Consider the following 25,008-nt stretch of genomic DNA (forward strand, 5'->3'; position numbering starts at 1 on the left):
CTGGCAGTGGCCTTGAGGGCACCGCATGTGCTGCTGATACTCTCCCTCAGCATAATTACAAATAAGAATGCTCATAAATAGGTTAAAGTGTCACTTGTAAATATTATATCTTGAGAAAGAAAGAAAAAAAAGTGGACTTTTCTTGGTGTTGAGATTGTTGCAAGATTAAAGCTCCACATACTTGCTATTCACATTCAATAGCTCTATCCATTAATAATATGGATGCCTCTAGTCAAACCTAGCAAATGAACAACTCTTAAAACATGGCAGCTGAACCTAATGTTGATGTATTTAGAAGCACCTATGAGCACTCTCCTCTTCAGTGTGGGAGGAGAAAACTCTTTTTAATGAAGGTAGAAGTTTGTCATATTCTTGATCCAGCTCTCATTCAAATCAATAAAAATTTAAACTGAAGCAGAACTATATTTCTGGGCTTGATTCTGAAGGATATTAAGTAGTCCTTAGAAGCACTGAACGGTTTAAGTACCCAAGCATATGTTTCACCTTAAGTCACTGAGACCTGCATACACACCTAAGGGCATGTTTACACATGTGCTTTGATGTGTAGTGGGGTTACTATTTTACTGCGCAGTAAAGTGTTGTGTTAAAAACCATGCTATTATGCTAATGCACAATAAAATAGGGGACTGCACATTCAGCATCACTTTAAAAGTATGTGCTTGCATTACTGCGCATTAGGGCAGTCTAATGCACATTATTTAGTACTGCACATTAACGCACGTATAGATGAGTCCTAAATATTTTTCTGAATAGAGCACTGGTGAAGCAAGTTCTCAAGTCCCACTGACCTCAGCGAGAGCTACGAACACTAAAACACCTTGCGTCTTGTTCTATGGCAGGCAGAGTAGGTGGAATTTAGTAGAATTCACAGGAAAATCTACAATTAGAGATGTGAGGATTTACTTCAATTAAATTGGTTTAAAAAGGTTGGTGCTGAATTTCTGTAGAAAACAAAGCAAAACAAAAACCTCCCTAAAGCCTTTTTCTGTACTAATTACTGGATGGCTGTTGTGGTAATTAGAAATTAACTTGGACGTGAACAAGGTATAGGCTGCATAGGAAACATGTAAAAGGGAACATCCTCAGTGTTAGAATATTTGTCAAGATTTGCTAACAAGGAGAATTTAGCCACCACTGTCTACTGGAGATATCATGTGAATCTCTTTGCTGTTTTCACCTTGTACCTATGAAAAAAAGTACTGAGAAGTAAGCAAATCAAATGATCACAATTACCTATAGAGCTAGTCACATTGATAGAACGAGGTCCTGTTCTTTTAACCCTGATTTCAATTGCACTACCATATGGTATGGTAAGTATGGGGTTACTTTACATCATTACTGGAAGTCGAATCTGTTTCTGATTCACTAGTTTCTTTTTCCAATTTTACACTGGTTTAAGCTACCAATTTCAGGTATACCAGCTTAAAATCAAAGAATAGCAGTGATTAATCAGACATCACCTCAAGAACGCTGAATTGTCCCACCTACTTCCACTTCGAATCATTTATGAAGTTTTAACAACCATACTGTAGCTTTTTCATAAAGCCAAAATAAAATAAAGGTTTCTTTGCTTAAAAACTAAAACATGCAATAAACAATAAAAACATTATTTTGTCACAGGAAATCATAATTCAACTGATTAGAAAGGGTAACAATTTTTTTTTAAATCATGCTTTACATTCTTTTTCCAAAAGGCAGAAGACAGGGAACACATAAATGAAAGAAGTCATGCTCTAAACAAGAGTACTCTCTAAAAGAACATCAGCTCCTTAATTCTCAGCTCATTAATTTTGTTAGTGTTACCATTCAGTATGTAAATACCAATCTAGAAGGAAAACCAAATAGCAAAACAATACATTTTCTATACTAAAGTATGATCAAAACAGAAGTGATTCAAAATTATCATACTTAATACAACAGTCTGTGTTGCTTTTAATATAGGTCCTATCTCTTCAAGAATAACTGGAATTTGGCTTTCTGTCTTTGAAGCATGTTGCTCTAAAAATGGGGCTTAGTGGTATCCAAAGGAGCTTTAAATTTTACTTTAAAAATATGGTTTTTTTTTTCTTTTGTTGTTCAAACAGCAGTAGGGCATCCTGCAAACCCAGTTAGAGTTTCTGACATATAGATCATAAGTCAGTGAGATGCCAATCATTATTAAACTGTTACCAATAGCAGTAAGTCCCAAAGTGGTAAGAAATGTTCTTTTTTTTCTTACTTGTTATAATGCAGAACTGACCTGAACAATTGGCACGGTCCTTTAGCATTTATGAAGGCTGGAACTAAATGGCTGGAAATAAATTTCTGCATTGTTATGCAACTGATACGAAAATGCTTGCATGGTGCTGGAAACGTGCTATTATTTTCCTTATACTTCCTGCTAAGAATTTTTAGAAATAAATGTGATATCATTAACAATTACGGTACAGTTCCATAGATCACAACTCTTTTGAAGATAAGTCATTGAATACAGTTTAAAACAGAGAGATCCAATTAGCTTAGGCTTATTAAAGCCTTGCAATTAGATGTGCAATCAAATTTCATTTTCTGTGGTTAGTTTTAATGTATTTGCTTTTCTGTTCTAAAATACAGGGAAACTGTGGAGACATAGTTGATTTCCTGTTTTTCTTTTAACTGTAGAAGATTAAAATAAAAGCATGATGGCCACCAGAGAGGGACTCAGAAATACATTTCCTTTTAAGAATGGATCCTGTAATTTACACAAAATACAGACCTCACACAAAATACACTAGTCATCTTTGTAGCCTGATCAGAAGAAAAGACAGAAGTGCTGTGCTTGAGATTGGTTGCTTGTTTTTATATCAAAGGAGCTGTCCTTATTACTTCTAAATATTAGCTTGTTGAAGTGTTATGGAAGCCTGAGAAAAGCAGCCTCCTTTTTTGTTTTCAAATGCATCCTGAAGTTTTGTTCACAAGAACAGATTAAATATTGGACATACAAAGGAATGCAAACTGTTCAGACACGTAGTTAATTAATTAAAATGTATGTAAATCTGTTCTATCCTCCGTTACTTATGTTTTTAACTATTTTCACACTGTTAGCTCAGTTAATCAAACTGCTCATTTGTGTGTGTGTGTGTGTGTGTGTGTGTGTGTGTGTGTGTGTGTGTAGGCCAAAATGGTGATAACCAATGGACTGAACCAGAAATCTTCAGAATTAAAAGTATGTCTCCCCATAAAATGAGCTTAAGGGACAGAGTCTACAGACCAAGCACATACTACATAGTGCCCATTAGCTTACACCCTTAGCAAAAGCAATTGAAACTAATTCTCACCATGTGGGTCCTCAGCACTTCAAATCCCAGATGACCGCAGTGGTATAACAGGACAGTGCTGTACCATGGGCAGTGGTGTGGCATGGGTTGGGTGGTGGGGTGGTTGGCTGCCAGTTGCAGTAGCTGTTATTTTTGTGTCCCCTTCTTACCCAAATCTGCCCTTGGAGCTGCTGTCCTGGTTGTACTCCACATAGCTATGCTATTGCAAGACCATACATATCTGATAACCCACACCCTGGCCCACATCAGAGACAGAAAGAGACCTCCAGGTTTTGAAACAAGAGTTTCTATTATATGAGCTAAAAAGCGAGGCTATGGGTAAAATGACAGTGACCAAACCAAAAACTAACAATAATAAAACATCTGTATAAACTGTTCTAAAATATGTTGATATATTTTTTTCTGTTAAAAAGTCTAACTACCATATAAGAATATTAGGGCCATAGTTATTTTTTAATATTCCTGGAATGATCCTTTCAACAGTTTAAGAAACACATTTATGATTTGTTCAACATGCAGACCTAATTGATAAATTTCCATTTGGAATCAGTGGTCAGGGCTTTTGGTGAATAACTTGTCATCTGATAGCACCCTTTCAATTAAATTTACTGAATAGAAATGAATGTTCCAGTTTCTTATTTCTACTGGAACCATCTTTTCCTGATATACTAAGACCTTGCAATTAGATAACAATCCTGAATTATTTTATCTCAAAAGAAAATAACCAGCAAACAACCTCTAAGTAAAGACTACATGAAAATAGTGAAGTCATGTTCAAATGTTATGTTTTACTGGGAGCTGCTCTCCTGGTAGAAACTAGGGGTGAAGACAGAAGAGCAACTCCCCGACGCAACTCAGAGTACTTTTCAGGAAGCACTATGAGTTGCAATGATCCCTTGGACTCAGCATAAATTCAAGGTTGGGTCCAGCAGTTTGGGACTTCTGCTGCTTGCTGGGAACCTGCAGCTTGGTCTCCATAGCAATGCCACTCTTCCGGGTGTTGTTTTCAGAATAGGAAGTCATTCTTGGGGTTCCCCAATCAGTGTTGAAGGGTGGGGTGGGTGGATTGGAGCCCCTCCACTTCAGGGAGGGGGGTTTCCAAACCACCTGCCCCAGCCACCAGAACCTGCTAAAAAAAACCAGACCAAACTCCCTCCACTCCCTTTCCCCCTTCCCATTCTAAAAACAGTCACAGACACAAGTTACAGAATGCATTTTGTTTTGGAGTGTGTTCATCTGAACCCTCATGCAATGAGGGTTCAGGTTTTTGCAAAATTGGGTCCTTATAAAGCAGCCTGCAGCTATGCACTTTTGTTTGGTCACGACTATACAAAGCCTCTACAACCTGGCTTGCTCAGGGGCCAAATCAGGTGAAAATTGTCACTTCTGCCTGTGCCCTATAAGCATACAAACACTCAGTCAGTTTCTCCCAGGGGTAAACATGTCACTTCCTGGAGAAAGATTGTTTTTTCTTGGAGAAAGTTGGCACCTGGAAGATTTCCCTTGCAAGAGAAAATGGACTAGATGATCTGTCTAGGTCTCTTCCGACTCATTGCTTCTTTGATTCTATGAACCTTACCGATCCCGTACAACATTCCAACCTCGTATCTGATAAAATTGAAGGAACTAGTCAACCCTCAAATATGATCAAGCTCCCCAGTTATCTAGTTGTGCAACTATCTAGTTGGTCTAAGAAAAGATATTGCCTCTGTCAAAAGAGTACTAACAGCTTTTGCCTTTAGATCAACATGGCTACATCCTATATCCCTGAAACATGGAAGATATCGTAATTAGCCATTTTGAAATGAAAACTTCATAGTTTTACAAAACAGAAGCAAAATTCAACACCCTGAGACCTGGAAGCAAACACCCCTGCTCCAGCCCTTTGTTTCTATCACCAGTCTTCCTATGCAATATGAAACAACTTAAGAAGAAAGAAGCAAAATCAACATCTTGCTTGCCATCCCTTTGAGGTAAACAGACTGCTCCAACTTTTATTTGAGCCTAATTTGCATAAAATGAACTTTTACACCCAGGAGAACTCATACCATCCTCCAGTTCTCCTGTGCAATATGAAGTTGCATTTCTACCTGGGAGAAATTTTACAATCTTTGCATTCTCCTTTGCCTCAAGAAAGGTGCATAAGCCCAAAAGCTTGCACATAAAGAATTTTTTTTTAAATTATTTAGTTGGTCTAATAAAAGATATTGCCTCTATCACAAGAGTACTGACTGCATCAGTCTTTCCCTGTACACACTTACCAAAGCTGAAATATCTGTTCACTCTAAAGTCCTTAATTTCTGACTGGAAAAATATCTTAATATGCAGGGATCCTGGTTTTCTCTGACAAAAAGCAAGTCCCCAAATTTTGGATTAAAAAAGTAACCCCTAATGAAACATCTATATATATATAAGCATTTTAATCACAGAAAAATTAAATTTAAAAAGTAACTCAAAATTCATATTTTTCCCTGACTAAAATGAAACACCATTAATATATAGATATCTATATGAAATGAAGCACTAATATATATCTATATAGCTATCTATATATTAGTGGTGTTTCATTTTAATCAGGGAAAAATATGGATTTTGGGTTACTTTTTTTAATCCAAAAATTGGGGATTTCTTTTTATCAGAGAAAACCAGGATCCCTGGTAATAAAATACTACAATGCGGAGGAGTAGAAGAATTTTTCCAAAGCCTCTGTCTCAAGTAATATTTCCACATTGAAAACAAGTCCACTTTCAACAACACTTCATCCTGTGACAACACTGAGGAAAAGATTAACCCCCAAAAATGAAATTCAAACCTTGACTGCTATATATTGACTGTTTCAGGGAAAGAATGAACAATGAAACAATCAACAACAAACATCACCACAATAACCTCTCCCTCTCAGACCATGGAATCTCTAACATCCAACCACCAAATAATAATAAAACCAGAGAATAACAAAGGAGCTCTAGTTATTCTTAACCATGAAGACTACATAAAAGAAGCCAACAGACAGCTTTCTGACACCATCTACAATGAAAAACTAGAGGAAGATCCAACTCCCCTCTTCACCTAAAACTCAAAAGCACCATCACATCATATCCATCTGAACTACAAGAAAAACCACAAAACTTGATCCCCCCGCTAACCAACCCAGGGGCTTTTTACATGCTCCCTAAAATCCACAAACAAGGAAACTCAGGCAGACCTATAATATCCAACCATGGAACCATGAGGAAACATCAGGTTTCACTGAATCCGTCCTAAAACTTCTTGTCACCCAAAGACTGAGTTTTGTCTGAGACACAACAGACTTTCTATGAAAACTTAAAAACATAGACCACTTTCCCAGCAATACCTCCTAGCCACCTTGGATGTTACCAGCTTATATACCAACATCCCACACCAGGATGGCTTCCAAGCCCACCTTACCTACTTACAAAAGCAAGATTACAACTCAGAATACAGACAAAAAGATATTACTGAACTTATATACTTCATCCTTACACACAACAACTTCACTTTCAGTGACCAACATTTCTTCCAGACCATGGGCACAGGTTTGGACACGAAAGTGGCCCAACAATATGCCAACCTTTTTATGACCCACCTGGAAGAAGAATTCCTCAAGAACAGCACCATCAAACCCATTCTATACCTAAGATATATAAATGACATCTTCGTCATTTGGACTGAAAATCTGCAATCTCTGATTGATTTCCATCACAGATCCAATAATCATCACCCCTCCATCAGACTCTCCCTTGAATACTTTCCTTTTTAGACACTATGATAAATATCCAGAATGGTAAGATGCAAACCATCATGTATAAGAAACCCACAGACCAATTTACATATCTGCACAGAACCAGCAACCACCCTAAACACACCAAGAAAGCTTTAATATACAGCCAAACCCTCCAATACCACCAGCTGTGAGGAGACTACTCACAACTCTCACCTTGCTAATCTCAAAAGGGCTTTCACCCAACAAGGACACTCCTCCAGAGAGATAGATCATACTGTTGAAAGAACCACCTGGATACCATGTAAAGGATTTCTGCAGTACAAAAAGAAAATTCCCATGAATTGCACCCCATTAGTTATGACATACCATCCTTCCTTGGAACCTATACAGAAAATCCTCAAACAATTGCAACCTATACTAGAAGAAGATCCAATTTTTAAAGAGATCTTCCCAGAACCACCCATCCTAAACTTTAAACAAGCACCAAACCTCACCAACTTCATCACCAGAAACAAACTTCCTGTGGTCCAAAGCACACCAAATCAATCCAGACCATGCTGGAACAAAAAATGTAAAACCTGCCAACACATTTCCACCATTCCCACAATAACTATACCCCATAAGAGAACCATCACCATTTTTGGATCTCACACCTGCACCTCCAGAAATGTAATACATCTTATCTAGTGCACTAAATGTCCTGATGGAATATGTGTAGGAGAAACCAAACAACAACTGCGCCCCAGAAGGAACACACACCAAAAACCTATCAGACAAAAATATCCAATTACCTGTGGGTGCACACTTCTCACAAGAAAACCACTCTCTCTCCAATCTCTCAGTTTTAATCCTCAAAGGGAATGTGCAAAACACCTTTTGTAGATGAGCCTACAAACTGCACATTATAAATCTACTGAATATAAAAAATCATGGACTAAATATAGATGTTGGATTTATGGCACATTACAACCTGCCTGACATCTGATAACCCCAGGTAACCTGTCTGCATTTTACTAGCTACATTCTTCTATCACCAGTTCAACATTCCCTCTCCTCCCCTGCAACCTGTTTTATACCTTTTGTCTTCTACCCCTCTGATCCTCACTGCCATGTATTTGCATTTTCACAGACGTGCACTTTGCATTTTGGCTTCTATTCTACCCAGGAGAGCACACAATTCACCAGCAGACTTTCCCTATGCCTGAAGAAGGATTTTTGTACTTGAAAGCTTGCAAAGAACAATTTTTCTATTTAGTTGGTCTAATAAAAGATTTCACATCTACCCAAAGAACCTTGTCTGCCTAGTGTCCTTAAGAGCATTTTGTATGTTATAGAACACAGAGCAAGGTGACGAAACCTCCCAAGTCCCACTGACATCAGTAAAACTTAGTCCCCATTCAGCACTCCCTATTCAGAAAAGCATTTGCACATGTACGTAAGTCTCACTGACTTAAGGTTAAGCATATATTTTGCTTTGCAGAATGTGTTTCGGACTGTAGAACACCTTTAGGTGATGTCCCTGATTTCTGTCTTCAGGCTGCTGTGGGAAGAGAACTATACATTCTTACCAAACTAATACTGGAAAGCAAATAAAAATGAATTAATCAGTTGAGACAGAACAGAAAAAATTCTGGGGAACCCCTCAGGAAAATGTGGCCCTGTGTGCTAATGGCATGGTGTGCACAGGGTGGTGTGGGACCTGAAGGCCAGGCCAAGGTGACACAGGACCTGACTGAGGCACACAGAGCCAGGTGAGGGTAACATGGACCCAATCTGGGCATGCAGGGCTGGGTGAGGGCAGCATGAAGCCTGATCCAGGCAACCAGAGTCAGCCGAGGCCATGTTGAGACAAATCCAGAAATGTGGAGCATGATGCAGGGATTGACAAAGACAGCATGGGGTATTATCCTGGTGCACAGGGCCTAATCCGAGCACACGGGGCCTGATCCAGCCTGCAGACTGGCACTGTGGCACTCAGCCAGCCCATGGGACCAAAAGATTAAGCACCACTGTTCTATACATTTGTAGGGCAGCAGCTTAAAAAATTATATCCCAAATCCCCCCAAGCAAAACTGGCCACAGTAAAATGCACTAATAGGAACAAAATTGGAAAACATCATTATAGATCTTTTAGTATTGCATACTGTTTCAGCACTGTAGGTGAAATGAATCAATAGTACAATATTGCTTTAATTATCCGATTCCACTGTTCCTCTGGGCAGTTCCAAAGACTGTTGTGTCAGGATCAATACACTTTCCACAAATTAAAATGACTGCAAATTTCAAAAAGTGGACCTAGAGGTAAAAATGGTAATTTTGATATTGCAAAGAGCTCCAAAGTATAACAGAATTGTTTGTAAAGTAACATCATGTCAATATTCTGAGCATTGGAGTGAAATAGCAGAGTTCCCTCTAGGGACAATGGTCCGAATACTCATGCCAACTTACTCTGAAGAATTCCTTTGTCGACCCTGAGTCCAGTGTTCCATATGCAATTTCAGTTTGTTTGGCAAGGTCTTCGGCGCTTTCTATGGGTGAGACCATTCGCTCAACAGTCAAGAAAGCAGCGAGGTTAGCAGTATAAGATGAGATAATGATGAGTGTGAAGAACCACCAAACACCTCCAACAATGCGACCTGAGAGGGATCTAAACATGAATAAGATAATGTACATTTGCCTCTCTTATGTGAAGCAAGAGAAAGAGAGAATGAAAGCTAGCATTATTAAGTTATTTATTAAGTAATAGCTGGTGGGGGTGAGACTTTGTACATTTAACACAGGGCTGTCCAACTTGTAAGCAGTTGGGGGCCACAAACTGCATGCCCTGCTGTGCTGCACCATGCAATGTAAAAACACGCCTCATGCCCTGTGCTGTACCAGGCTTTCCTATGTGTGAATCTCAACCTGCTGTGCACCAAACAATGCCATGCTCTTGGGCCTCTGCTTCCCTACCCAGTCCTGCACTGCCCCTGCGCTGGGGCCTGGAACTGGAGGAAGGGGAAACCTGGTGCCCACAGCTGCTGATGTAGCCAGAGCAATGGGGACGCTGCATCCAGCAGGAGCCTGGGGGCCACAGATTAACCTCCCATGAGTTGAACAGACCTGGTTTAACATATTAGTGTATATTTCATTATTTTTACACAGACACATACACATGCACAGACACATGCACAAATTATACTATATTCTAAATTATGAAGCCCACAATTGCACATATCCTATGTATTCATAGCATTATGGATATGCTGTAGTGGTAATTATAACTCTTCTTCTTAAACACAGGAAATACTTGATAAACTATGCTGCCCATGAATTATAATAGAAATGTGGTATATTTTTTGTAAATCCAAAATGAAGCACCTTAGCTTTAAGAAGCACGTCACAATATCTGTTTTTTCATACATCATGAGACCAGTAATACTGGCAATAACTAATCAATTATACTTTCCATTTGGATACTACATTTTATATGAGAAAAATCCTTTGCAAAATAACTTCAAGAAGAGCTGAGTCACAGAAGAGCTGAACATCATTTAAAATTCTACTAATTTTAAACAACTGAGTTTGAAATATTTGCCTGTATTTAGTCAGTTAATCAGTGGCTATTGGCTCATAACAAGGCTCTAGCAACCCTGTAAATTTTGGAAAGCTGGCTTAGGTCAAGCTCTTGCAGATAAATTAGAAACAGCATAGATTTTATCAGAGCAATGCTAAAACATTTCTTCCCTCACATACATAGGTATTCTGAAAGCAGTGACTGTACAATTTAATACAGAACAAAAATGAGACATCAAATGTGAGCCAAATAATCAGCATAACTGCATGTATTTTTCTACTGTAACACAATAGGCCAAATTTACCACTAATATAGTTCCACTGAAGTCAATGCAATATAGGTAATCCATTTATTGAGCAAATATGGAATTGCTCTTGGTTTATTTACATTGATATAATGAAATACCAATAAAAATAAAAATCTTTATAGCTTTGATACTTCTCTTACCATAGCTTTAAATGGGAAAACTGAAAAGTTCTATAAATAATGAACTTCTAAAACCACAAATAAAAGAGGAGGAGGAGGATGTTGCACACTTTGCCTTCAATTTTAAAGATAAAATACAGAAGTTAAAAGATTTGACACAAACCTTGGAGAAATATCACACCCTTGCTGCATAAAGGCACCCAGGGAAAACCAAAGGCTGTTGAATATGCCAAACTCATTGGGAGGCTGATCACTGGGTCCTTCTTTTCCATCCTCTGGTTCTTCTGTGTGCCATTCATAGGGGCTAAACCTGCTAACTAGGAACAGGACCACACTGACACCAATGTAGGCAAAGACTATGCACATCCAGATCTCATAGGCCAAAGGATCCAAGAAGGAAAACACTCCTGGTTTAGATTTCTGGGGCTTTTTGATCATAATGGATATTCCCAAACTCATAAAAGGCTTGGAAAAATCAATGACCTCTTCTCGTACCAAAGTGATGGTCAGAGGTGCAACAGCAATCTCTGCTTTCTATAAGGAAAAACAAAACACACATAGGTGCATAGATTAATTGAATTTGGTTTATAAACATATGTGAATAGTTAATTATGAAATTATATATTTAAAATGAACAAGCAAGGTGTTTTCAGATGTTGTTTATATCACATTACAGGATCTCTACATTACATGACACCCTTGATACATTAATTCAACCATTTAAAAAACAAACAAACCATGGTTCTGTTTTTTATTTTTAAATATATACTGTGTTGATGGCCAGCCATATAAAATCCTGAGAAAGGTGATTTTAGGTATTGTATTCCTAAAGGAAGGTAGTGAGCACATAGGACAATTTTAAGAGTTGTATAATACTGTGTTAGCAGAAAACTGCACTACAATCATAGGCCTATCAGCACTGGATGTGGTGTACTATATAATCTACCTCAGAAACAGCTGTAATCATATTTTCCCTGGGTTATGATTCCACTTTTAGTAAAGGGGTAAACAAGTCATTAAATCACCACAAGTCATTAAATCACCACAGTAACCATTCCACACAGTGTGAAAAATTTATAAAGAAAGAAACAAACAAATTAAGACCTCTATCCTGCAGAAAAAAAGGCCACACTTAGCATGATACATTGTGAGTAGTTCTATAGAAATCACTGAGATTGCTCACACTATGTAAAGGTAAATATGTGCTTATGTCTTTGTAGAATTGGAGTTGAATATATTCATTTTTGGTATTATTTTGGATCATATTTGACGGACAGAAATGGAAAGGTATGGTGAATTCACCACAATTTCACTATAAAAGAAAATCTAAATTTAAACCAACCATATGACTTTACCTTCATGCAGGAAATGCCTACCCTAAACGGGGCTTCTATCTAATAAACAAGACCAACACCAATAAGAATTAGTATATTCTTTCATTTGGGAGATATACAGGTTGTACCAATGGGTCACAATTATGATTTAGGGCCCATTCCTTTGATACTGGACTTAAATTCTCTCTTTTCTTTTCCCTTAGCAAGTCCAGTCATGCCAGAACTGTCAAGGAACTATAAGAAACTCTGTAGGGAAAAATTCCAGCCCCCTGTACAAAGACTGAATAGAGTTTTATACAGAAGATTTTTGCAAGCTCCAGGACAATAAATCCTCAGTTCCAGGGGTTGAAGCACCAAAATGGCCTTTCAAATAGAGTTAGTCCACAGAATCAGACTTGTAGCTCTCCCCCACCCCTTGTAAGGTTTTGACTGGTGGATCTACATCCTTCATACGGTTATGGCTCCAACAAATGAAAATGAAGCATAGATTTTGCTCCATACTATCTGATAAGCTGTGGACATCTATGCAATAGTTTCCCTGTGGTTCCTCTTCTCACTGTCAAGCAATCCACACATGAAAAGCCAAGAATTACTATTAAGTCTATACCAGTATTTTAAATTTCTTTTAAGAGTACTAAAAGGGTCAAAATTCACATAATGGAATAATGTCCTTAGTAATACATATTTCATCAGTTACATTTCAGCAAAGCATTTAAACACATGCTTAACTTCAAGCATGTACTTAAAAACATCCTCATTCAGCAAAGGACTTAAGCACGTGCTTAACATATACTGACTTCAAGGGGCCCAACACTCCTGTTGAAAATCAAGCATCCAAAATGTTATTTTGCTTAACCAGAATCGTTGTCCAATCTGCTTGTATGATAACAAACAAAGGAAAAAGTGAAATGCTTAGCTTTTTGTAGTCCTGTACAATTTGAAATAGCTAAATTACAAAATCTAACAACATGAACAATCAGGGGTAGAGGCTCATTTCAAATCAGGGGCAGGTTTTGTGACCAGGTAATTGGGATAGTAGTAAGGGAAATTCCCACATGTGCTCAAATTATAGCTGCATTTAGGAAGGCTCACTGTAACCCTGTAATATTTGTGACATAAACACCTACCTTAACTAGCTCATTATCAAGGTATCTTGATCTAAAACTAAAAACTTTTTGGGGTAACAACATGAGTTTCATTGGAATTTAAACCAGGAATAGATCCAACCATGTTTTATCTACCTACTTTTATGCTCGTATAATAATTGAAAAGGCTATATTTTAGTCCTATCATGATGTGATGAAAGAATAGCATCCTGTCAGAATATTTAATTGGGATTCACTGCTAGTACAACAGGAAGCACCTCTTGTGGATGGCTAATGGTATTCATTACCAGATGGTTCTTCTGAGAATAAGCAAGTTACCAGGGCTGGTAGAATATTGCTGAGACTGTTCCACTCATTTAAATATAACTGGAAAACTGACTGCGATTACCAGATAGCTTTTCTGGAGTATTTGACAGTAATCAAACAACCCTTCTCCTCACGCCCTCTGCACAGAAAATTAAACTAAACAAATTAAAAAAACACACATTTGCAAAGTAATATCTAATATCCCTCAGGAAAGGATGAGAGAGAGAACTAAGCAGACATAAAGTATATTAATTATGTTGTTTAATGCACTATTATGAGGGCCACATAGGGACCTATATAGAAGGGAGTATGTGTCATTTCTTTAATATTGTTGGACATACTAGTGACAAATAAAATATTTAAGCCACAAAACCTGACCCTTTCCATCTGTTTGTAGAGGGCCCTGCTTGAAGCAGTCACTCAGGTTCCTCTATTTAGCAGATATATATCCTCTTGGAGGCCAGTTCTGCATGGACAACCTGGCTGATTCTACTTCTTAGCTCTCTGTATGTAAGATAGGCCACCAGACCTGCCACTATGTATTATCTGGTCAATAACTGGGGAAGTAGTTGGAGGTGAAGGATCTCTCCTCACTGCCACCCCTGGAAAATTGTGAGCAGTCAGCTTGCTTAATTGGGCTGAGCAATGGGACCAAGAACTAGCCCCTATTGGAGCCTTTTCTTGTCACACGTCATGCAACTGAAATGCAGCCTGTTTGGCAAATGTGAAATAGCAAAGTTAAACCAAGTCTAGAGATACCAAGTACAGAATAAAATTGATTTTAGTAGAACTGACTGGCATGTTTTAGGATGTACTTGGTCACACTTTTAGAATCAGAGTCTCCTTTCCACCTATATTATAAAATGGAAACTGCTTAAGAGTTTTGAAGCTTAAGTGCCAAGGATCACAAGAGAGTTCACACTATTCTCTTCCCTTACAGAAAAATACATTTTGATCACATATGTCTTGTTCACACAATTTGTTTGCAAAACTGGATACAATATGCAAGTTTCATTCTTTTGACTTCTATTATAATTAATAGATCACATTCCAAGTAGCACTCACTGCTGTGTGAATTTGTTAAATATACTTGTTATATCCAGTCCAGAGCTGGAGCTGGATGTTTTTCATGAGAAAGATTATTTAAGCAAAATAATAAAAAAGGCTTAAAACTATAGCAACAAGTTCTTTCAATGACAAGTTAGCTCATACTATACTACATGGCAGGACAGCACATCTCTGACCATTCAGCTGAAGTGAATTGATTTAATGTGTCTGCTGGTTTGATGGTTGTATGCATATGTAGTGAAGTCTTACTATGCAAACTGTTCAGAGTTTTCAAATAGCTTGTACCAGATTCTCCACTGGTGTAAATTAGTGCATATCCATGGAAATTCAATAGAACAATGAGGATTAAAACCAACTAAGGGTTTGGCCACTCAATCACAACCATTATGAGAAAGGTATTCCAGTAAATCCTCATGTTTTACCCTCCCAATAAAAGGTTGCAGCTGAGCTGTGTTCACAACATTATGGAAAGTTCTATACACTATGTGGTATTCAAGCAGCCTTTCCATGCCCAAAGTAATGAGTGACAGTTTCCTCAGAGCCTGCAAATGTAGTGTCTTCCATTTCCACGAGGAAGGAAAAATCAAAAGCCTTTTGTTCTCACTGTTCTCACTGTCTTGCAACACATGGACAATACCAGGCCGGTACATAGTAGGGGTGTGAAAAATGGGCCATATTGGATTTGGATTCAGCCTGAATTGGGGACAGTGAGTAGATTCATTGATTCGGATCACTGTCCCTGATTCAATTTGGCTGAATTTGAAGATTTGATGCTGATTCGGAGAGTGAGTGATTTGGACACACACAGCTTTAAATATTTTTCTACATACCTCCAGGTACCAGGCATAGCTTGTGAACGCTGAGATGCTGGGATAGATGGAGCATCCCACAGGGGTGAGGGGGAGGAGAGGGGAGGCCATGTGTGCTTGGCAGTGGACCCAGAAGTGGACTGGAAATACTTCCAGTTAACTTCCAGGTCTGCCTAGAAGCACGCTGGGGAACCCTCCCTGCGCCTCCCCGCTTCAAAGATTAGCTGCAGGGGGACCCTGGGTGCCCCCCCAGGCCCAGGAGGCACGAGTCACTGAGCAGGGAAGGCCTGGGGGCCCTCCCAGTGCACTCTCTGGTTGACCCGGAAGTGGACCAGAAGTGCTTCTGTTCCACTTCCTGGACCCTCCACCCACCCCAGGATCTCAGTATTCATGAGCTGCCTGGTACCTTGAGGTATGTAGAAAAAACAATTAAAGCTGTGTCTATGTCCAAATCACTGAACCTTTCTGAATCTCTTCGAATCGATTTGGAGGGTTCCTATTTGATTCAGAGAGATTAAAGGGTCTCCCGATTCAATTTGGATTCAGAGATTTGGCCACCGAATTGGGCTGAATCTCTGCCAAATTGAATCAGAGACTGAAGCTTCAAACAGCCCTAATACATAGGAGTTCCCGTGTTTGAGGAAGAGACTTTGGCAGAATTGATCGTTGTGTAGCCCTAACCCCAACTGGAATTGTATCTTAGCTTGGGTAAGTAGTGGCATGTAGCTCCAAATCCTGATTACTCTGATATTTTTTGTAGACCACTACAGGCAAGTTTCACTTTAGTGCAAGCTAGTGAAAACCTTCTTGCCTTAACAGTTCCAGGATTACTTTATTCTACTGCTGAGTAGTGATATTTCTATTAAAAGTTTGGGAATGAATGCTTTCAGTATAGATTTCAACAATTAGATCCTCAAGATGGCTCTCTGAGACTTTCCTACTTTTGGTAACAATGGACACTGCAAGTGTCCTGACATTGTTTCCAGTGACTTTCAAATGACTTCCATTTAATGTCTCTATTTTACTTATATGCAGAGCCATTAATTTTGTGCCTTCTGAAGACACTAGCTAGTACTTATCACATAATGTATAGTCCTGCTTCAAAATATGGTTAGTTTTATTCTTAAATCTTATCATGGATGCTAATGTAAATAGACACTCTGTATTAATTCTGAACAACCTGCTTGTGTATTATATATGCTGTAATGTTCTGGCATAAAGTGGCGGACACTTCATCTGTTGAAATCTTTAGAATAAGACTGGCGTCTTGCTCAAAAATTCCACATTCAACAACAAGGAATAGCTGAATAAAATTATTTCATTTGAATTTCACAGAAAGTCAGACTAGATAATAGCAATGACCCATTATTAGTTTAAGATATCCAGATTATGAAATATATTAATATAAAAATAAGTTATTTGAATAAACAGTAGAACATCTGTAAAAATATCTGGATTCCATTTAAAAATAAATGAAAGCCCTGTAGTCTTCAACTTAGCTCTGGTTCTTTTCTGTTTATTTCCCCCAGATTAAATAAAATGTTATATACATATGTATATATATGCTTCCTATATCAAAACTAATGTTATAAGAAGTTGAATCCTACTTCAAAAATTGGTATGCTTACCCCATACACAAGTTCTCCCACCATCCCATTCCAGATTTTTGTCTCTGGATCCCTTGCTCCATATTTTCCATCAGGGACAATGGCAATTTTGTACTTGATACCAATATGTTTTGCAATTTCTGATGCCAGATCTACACAGTATCCTTCAAACTTGTCATTCCCTTCAAACGTATCATGGTTTTTCTTGAACATAACATATGGGGCTTCCTATAATAAAAGAAGTACAACTGTAAAGGAGAAGTAAACACCATTGACTTTGAACAACAATATGTAATCCACCAGTTGAACAGTTCATATTTTATCAGAAAGATGCACACAGATAATACTTGCATTTAGATTTCTGTCATAATAAATTTATAGAAATGTTTACTATTTGCACTAACTTTTTTATATATTATATAAAAAAATTAACTAGTTAAAAATAACATCAAGCACCAAATTAGAGTTCTCACAATAGAAACTTATCATACATTCTGACATGAAAGCATGACTAGAGATTGAAATTGTTGAAAATGAAAATAATGTGTGACAATGTAAGGCCATAATCTACCCTTCTTTTTAATATAATCAGGTATAATCTTTAATTGGTTGTGGTTTCTGTACATGTAGTCAAGTGCACATACCAACGATTTTTTGCTTCCTTGAAGTTTAAAATATGTGGCTAAGAGGAGGCCATGTGCATTTTCTGGGGGTAACAGATACAGTCTTGAAATGATAATATATAGGAATCATGCAAAGAAAATGAACAGACAGTATTAGACAAAATCTGTCTTTACATACTGTAGGCAAAAAGGAACCACAGAAAAGTTACTGTAAAAATAGGTGCAGCTGGAAAATCACAAAAAAATGTTCTTAAAACATTGATATTATATTCTGTCTGTAAATAATATACTGATACTGTACACTATCTGATTAAATAAAGAAAAATACAAATTATTGACATCTTGTGGATTCAGAATGTAACTATTACTTTTTATGAAAATGTTAATTCAGGATGACATCTTCAGTGATTGTATAAATTCTTCACCAACAATCAGTTCAATATTAAATGATCACTATTAAAGTCGCTACATAAGAATATTGTTGTTCTCTCCTCAGAACAGGAAATAGCTCTGGCTAACTGTTTTCAAAGGCTCATTTTGTAAACTGTGACTACTGCAGCCCTTTGCCCTCCTCACCTCTTCTATGAATGCCTAATTAGCATACAGAAGAACATACAAATAAAATGTGTGTTGATATTTCTAACTGAAGTGATGCCATGGGCATGATCTGCCAGTAGCAGCAATTTTGTAATATCAGATGTGTTTCACAGTTGCTGGGACAGAGGAATAGCAAAAGCCAACTTTGAAATAAATGCTTGAGATGTTAAAAGATTTCCAGTTAAAATACTGCCTGTAGGTATTGGTCTGCAGATCCCATTGATAATGCTAGGTCCCATGACAATGGGGGCCAGAGCAGGATTTGATGTGAAGTTTTTTATGTTTTGGGAGGGTAATATACATTCAGTTTATTCTCTGTGGGTTGAGAGGGAAAGGGAAAGGATGACCTATTCATCTTTTTAGTGGTAGACATCCTTTTATTCTTGCAAATGGGTCCTCTTCTGTAAATCTGACTGGTTCCAGAATGTAGCAGAACTTTAGGATGAAAAAAATGAGTTTGTGTTATGGAGAGTCACTAAAGTTCACTTTGCATATGGTGGAAGTCCCATAATTAAGGCCCCATACACCATGGGGAAAGGGAGGCAGTAATCCTTCTTTCAACCCAAGGGCAAGTTATGTGTGTTTTCCCCTTAGCCTTTGGCATGCCCCAGACCAATCAGTGCTGCCATGGGGCACTGTACCAGAAGTCTGCAATTGCTTTATGTGGCCTGTGACTCAGTCTTCTAGCATTGGTTTTACTTTTAAGGCCTTTCTCGGCTGAGAGCATCTGCTACTAGTACCACTAAAAATGGCCCTAGACAAAGGAAAATGTCCACAACAGCTTTGGATAGGACATGCTTTCACTGGCCGGCTGGGCCTTTTATGTGATATTTTACACATGTTAAAACCCTCCAGAAATCTGAGGACACTGACAGTAAAACACTGCACTTCTTCAGAGAGCATTATGACCTTCGGAGGGCTGTGAATTGCAAAGAGTTCTAGAGTGAATAGTAATTATACTGTGCATGATGTACTTCTACAGCCTGGCAGGCAAAACACTGAAAAGTGGCATTTGCGACACATGTAGTTTACTATTCTGTTTTCCAGTACTACATGCCAATGCTTGGAAAGGGAAGGGGAGAATAGTACCCCCCTTAAGTATGTCCTTCCTGGGGTAGAAATGGCTGCCAGTAATGCAAACCTACACCACTCTTTGCATTCCCATCTACAGTCAGGTGTGTTCAATCAGTTCTCTCTCTTATGCAGAAAAAAGGGGAGAGAAGGTATGGGGTGGAAAGGAATGCTGTTTCTGTTTGTGTAAGCCCTGCTACATCAAGATATTAAAGAACGTGCCTAATATGAAGCATGTCAGGAGTCTTCACTCACATACAGAAGTACCTTGCTGAACCAGGGCCTTTGTTCTTAAGGGCTGAGATGTCCATAATTTGCATCTGCCTATACTAAAGAACTGGTAAAAGAATAATTAAGCAGAGGACATACATCACAGTATAGTGCTTTAACCAAGTGTCCTATCAGATATTAGGTATTAGGTACAAGTGCCCCTAAACTTAGTCAGATTTCAGCCCTTCACAAGCCTTCATTATAGACTTCAGCTGCACTTCCCTGGCATATTTTCACTTCTTTTTTCCTTTGAAAGTGCTGAATTGAAGAATAGTGAAACCCCCTGATAAAGCTTTTCTGGCAACCCCCCACCCACCCACTATAACCCCCACCCAAGAGCATGTAAAGTTAAAGATATTCTAGAGAAAATAGCTTTAGGCAGGGGCAGAGTGCAGAGGCAACAGCTTCCTCAAGGCAGAGCTGCCTTGAAGAGCCTTTTAACAGCCTTTGCCTCTTAACAGTGAAAAAAATCATTAGAGGCTATGTAAACTCTGTGTTTTCCATTTATAAAGGTTAACTACATCTTCACATCAGCTCATGATCCTGTGAGGAACTGCTGCCAACGTGGTCCAAAGGAGGGGTCCAAAGGATACTATGGGGTGTATGGGATAGACCTATGTGCCCACTCTGCTTCTTAAACAGAGGTGTACTCTCAAACTACAAAAGTTCACTGTCAGGAAGGTCTGAATCTGGCATTCAGTTTGATCCACTAGTATGATGAGGAACATTTGCAAAATTCTGATCTCCTCCTCTTCAAAACTGACCAGTATCAGGATCTGTCTTGTGAAGACTCCAGTCATAACAACTTAGGACACCCAAGAGGAAGTCTTACTGATTCCCAAACAAACAAATTCCAATGATTTAAAAAGTAAAGGCATTACCCAAGTCAATTTACATGTGCCAGCTATTTTTTTTTCTGGAATAGCCAGCTTCTAGCCTTTTGTACACTATTATTGTCCCTTATATTGTTTCTAAGAGTCATGAAGAAAGCAGGGCAGGCTGGCATTACTTATGAACTATCTTTTGCAGGCAACAGCCTACTTCCTCCAGTGGTACAAATGGACTACATTGGATGAAGTAGGTTGTTGCCTATGAAAGCTCATGGTTCTCTGAAATAGTTAGTCTCTAAGGTGCCATACCTTCTGTATGACTTCAGTCTAACATGGGTAGCCACCTTTGTTCCTAGAGATGGAAACAAATGTTGTCTGACTTCTCATTTGTGCCACCTTAAATTTTTTTAAGATGGCACAAATGATGAGCAAATAGATGTTCTTACCCTTTGTTATACCACATGCCAGGAAAACCAGTGGTACAATAAAAGGTAGTAATAGATTCTGCCACTTTATTGTGGTGGATGTCTATAACCTTGTGGGAGCTTTCTCTTCTCAGCCAGTCCTGCAAAACTGTGAAGTGGATCAGCTGTGGTGTGCCATTTTCTGGTACAGCTGAATTGCTTCATTTGGCAACTTCTGTTTCTAGACTAAGAGTATGTGCTTAGGTTGCCCATAGAAGTTTACTCTTTATTACATCTTCTTACATTGTTACACAGAAAGTACAAGCAGATATTACCCTTGTACCACCATAAAAATTTTTATGGCAGAACAAGTTGTGAGTAAACAGACATCCTTGCCCTTTATTGTGCTCCAATTGCCCCCAAAAGTTTCAGCAACCAAATATACTCACAGTTTGTGACATCTTAAAGGGGACAATATTTATTCACATATTGTGCATCCAGTGGTTCCCCTGCTTGCAGATGGAGATGCATGCCTCAGGGCTATTTTCCCACAGGATTTGGCCCCTGAAGCCCCAGGAGTGGCAACAGCCAGACCCTGCAGGACAATGGCCCTACTAAAGTCTGTCTCTGCTGATCAGTTGGATAAGCTGTGCTGGGACACATTTCAGCACAGCTTGATGCTGCAACACAGCCACTGTCTGTTTGTACCCACAGCAACTCTCCTTTAAGAGCAGCCTTGAAACTGACATAACTTAACCAGTTTCAAGGCTGCTACTAGCACAGTACTGATGTCCTTCTACAGTTGCCCACCCCATTTCAGGCAATTTTCTGATTCTGTATTGATAGATCAGTAATGTACATCTTCTTATATTTTAGTGCTATTTGCTGTTTTATTTATCCCACTGGATTGTTCAAGATGGATTGTTCTATAAACCTCTTTCAGAGAAAGTGACAATTACATTTCTTGGAATATAAACTCTAGCCTGATAATGAAAATATTGATATAATTTATTTTGAGTAAAATATAGTATTGTTAAAGGCATTTACACTGCAATAAGTGAGCTACTTAATAGTATTTTATGGGTAAGGAAATGGCATACAAAGACCATATTGAAACAATCAATGACTAGCATGGGACATAAATAGTTAAAATGGTGCAAGCTTTACTTGTACTATTCACAATTTTCTAACAAAGTTTAACATATTTAATTACAGAACAATGTCTGAAACAAGCACCTTTATATAGCTAAGCAAATCATTCCATCACATTCCCATAAACTCAAATGTACAGTAAAATGCTCACAACTGGAAATAACTCTAGAGAGTCAAAAATAAACACTAACTCTAACAGCAAACTAATCAGTGTTTGGTTACTTTTTAAATAAGCCCCTTTGAATTTGCTAAATCATTGAAAAAATAATTTGCAATAGGGAAAACCAGTTGTTACAGGAATTATTTTCTTTAAGAAAATAAGTGCAATAGTTTGTCTCCATCTGTTTTGAAAAATAAACAACCCCCCTCCAAACACAATAAGAACAACAAAAGCCTTAAACACAAGATACTTTTATAGAAGACAAAGGAACTTTTCTAATAACTTGTTCAGGATTCTGTTTGAAATATTTACTATTGGCTTGCAAAATGTTTCCACTTCTGTCTATCCAACTAATAATTATAATTAATTAAAAATCTAATACAACTATATATTTGTTTATTGGAAGAAAAAAGTTAGATCTAGAATTTTTTTGGACAATATAAAATGATTGGCCAAGGAAGAGATTACACTGATTAAAATTTTTACCTTCAAAAATGTGAAATTTGGCTTGTGTATGAGAAATAAGTCTTAATTTCTCTTAAGAAGCTTTCTCAACCAGGACATGACATCAATTAGAGTTCTTTTAGCTTTACTTAGCCCTAATGATTTTTGGGTGCAAAGATTTGTAATGCATGCTATTAGTCTTCTAATACTAAATCTATTACATTGAAGACCTGAGTTGGGAATCCGTTATATAATGCCAGTTCACCAAGGGTTTTAGCTCTTTGGTCCTAAATATTTCTTTTTTAATTTTTTTTGTACATTTTTTTGGGAAACTTTTTATATTAGAAAAAATTAATGGCTGCATACTTGAGTAAGACTTTTCACTAGACTAGAGGGCTCAAAATATTCTACCCAATTCCTCAGTATTTTACTCCAAGCACCTGCAACTAATATTTTAGGATGCCAAATAAAATATGTAAAATCAAATCTAAGCATATTTACTGTACTACAAGTAAACATTTTTTGCTAAATAAATACCAAAGGTATTTAGGTACAGATCTAATTCCTTTTAAAACATATCTTATATTTAATAATAAAATATTAACATTACAGCAAACAAAGCACAGGCACATACAAAATAAGACAGCAAGTGAAGTAGCTAGTACTGAATTACTTCAGACTAAAACCAAAGCTTGCCATGCTGACAACTCTAAGGGTTTTTTTTTTTTTTTTTTTTTTTTTAATGTGCCTAGATATCTGCCTTCCACATACTGAAAAGCTTGACAGCACTGATCCCAGAAGCTTTTCAGTTTAATGTTGGAAGGTATGCATGCAGCCAAAGTGGTATTTTCATCTACATTGAAATAACTTTCCTTTAACATGGAGAGGGCAGTGAAGAGATCATAAGTCTCCATCTACTTTTTGCAACTGGAATAAAGTACATAGAAAGAAAATGACAGGATTCTGAAAAATACAGTAGTTAAATATATTTTTGTGTGGTTACATGCTTCTAGGTTCTAAATATATTACCTTTGCAAATGCATATAAAAAATTTGCCTTCAAAATCAAGTGTGCAGCTCCCTGTAAGGTCAAGGGGAGAGCTGCATAATTAGCTCAGGACAGAATTTAACCGTGTATTTTTACTCAAACCAAATTCTGGTTGCTTTGTACCTTTTTCATGAAATATTTAGAGTGGAAACGCTGGGTCAACATGTGACATTTCTTTCTTTTTTTAAAAAAAGAAAAAAGATTGTACTTATTCCAAGATGACATGCTGCATGAAAACAAGGCATGCTTTGTAAAACTGATTCAGCTTTTTGGTTTGCAAAATGATACCACCAGTCCTTTTCATACAGGAATTGGGAAAGTTTTTTTAAAGAGATAATTTATTCCGCACATTAATCTGCTTCAGTGCAAACAGGACAGGCAAGGTAATACATTTTAAAAGCTTTTGTTTTTTCCCTACATCCTTTTTGGCAAACAGGCACCTTCTATAGTATTATTATTTACTTGCTTCTCCTAAACTTGGAGCTATTTATGGAGATTATATTGTTCATGTATGTTAAGCCTCAATTAAAGATACCAGGATTGGTATGAGAGAAAAAAATCAATTGAGAGCTTGTTTTTCACATCATTCTCTTCTCAGCTTGGCAAAGTTGAAGGTAAACGTCATCTGTTCTAGACATTTCAGAATAGCCACAGAACTTTTCTTGGTGGTTCAGTGCCTGGTCATCCAGTCAGAGGAACAGTAATCCGTATGGAAAAATTAGCTCAATTCTACTACATTGGAGATTAATACTTGAGCCTTAGATTGGAATGTTCGCAGCATCGTGGGACTCTTTTCTTCCATGATCAATTTCTTAAAATAGGATTCTTCATCAGAGGCTGAAAAGAGGAGGACTGTACTGAAGTATAATTTTTTCCATTATTGTGTCTTTTTTAGGAAAAAAAGATACATTAATTTGTAAAAGTCCCATGCAAAAAAATTACACAATTAGGTTAGGAGTTACATTCTGAATGGCTGTATAGTATGTTGGTTGAATTTGCATCCTAAAATTATAATCTTCAAAAGGAGATTTGTCAGGACACACTATACAAATGCTGATACATAATACAGGCAATATGGTAGCTAACTTCATTCTTTGACTCAGAAAGCTTCAGAATAATTCCACTCTGTGCCTTGG

At 37.7% G+C, this 25,008-nt stretch overlaps 1 protein-coding gene across 4 annotated transcripts in view; it reads right to left on the reverse strand.

The window, feature by feature from the left end:
* The window catches only part of GRIA4 (glutamate ionotropic receptor AMPA type subunit 4), a 418,357-nt gene that overhangs the window by 66,783 nt on the left and 326,566 nt on the right, over positions 1-25,008 (reverse strand). For 3 of the 4 annotated variants that reach the window (XM_019530259.1, XM_019530260.1, XM_019530261.1), the window contains exons 10-12: positions 17,296-17,502; positions 11,208-11,578; positions 9,511-9,709 (exon numbers count right to left, since the gene is read on the reverse strand). In XM_019530259.1, the coding sequence (XP_019385804.1) occupies positions 9,511-9,709; positions 11,208-11,578; positions 17,296-17,502 (777 nt within the window). Of the gene's footprint in view, positions 1-9,510; positions 9,710-11,207; positions 11,579-17,295; positions 17,503-22,059; positions 24,710-25,008 lie in introns of those variants that run through there. The other variant, XM_019530262.1, reaches the window with a different exon arrangement.

Source organism: Crocodylus porosus, unplaced genomic scaffold, assembly GCF_001723895.1.
Source record: "Crocodylus porosus isolate Cpor-Errol unplaced genomic scaffold, CroPor_comp1, whole genome shotgun sequence".
In the NCBI taxonomy this organism is placed as follows: domain Eukaryota; kingdom Metazoa; phylum Chordata; order Crocodylia; family Crocodylidae; genus Crocodylus; species Crocodylus porosus.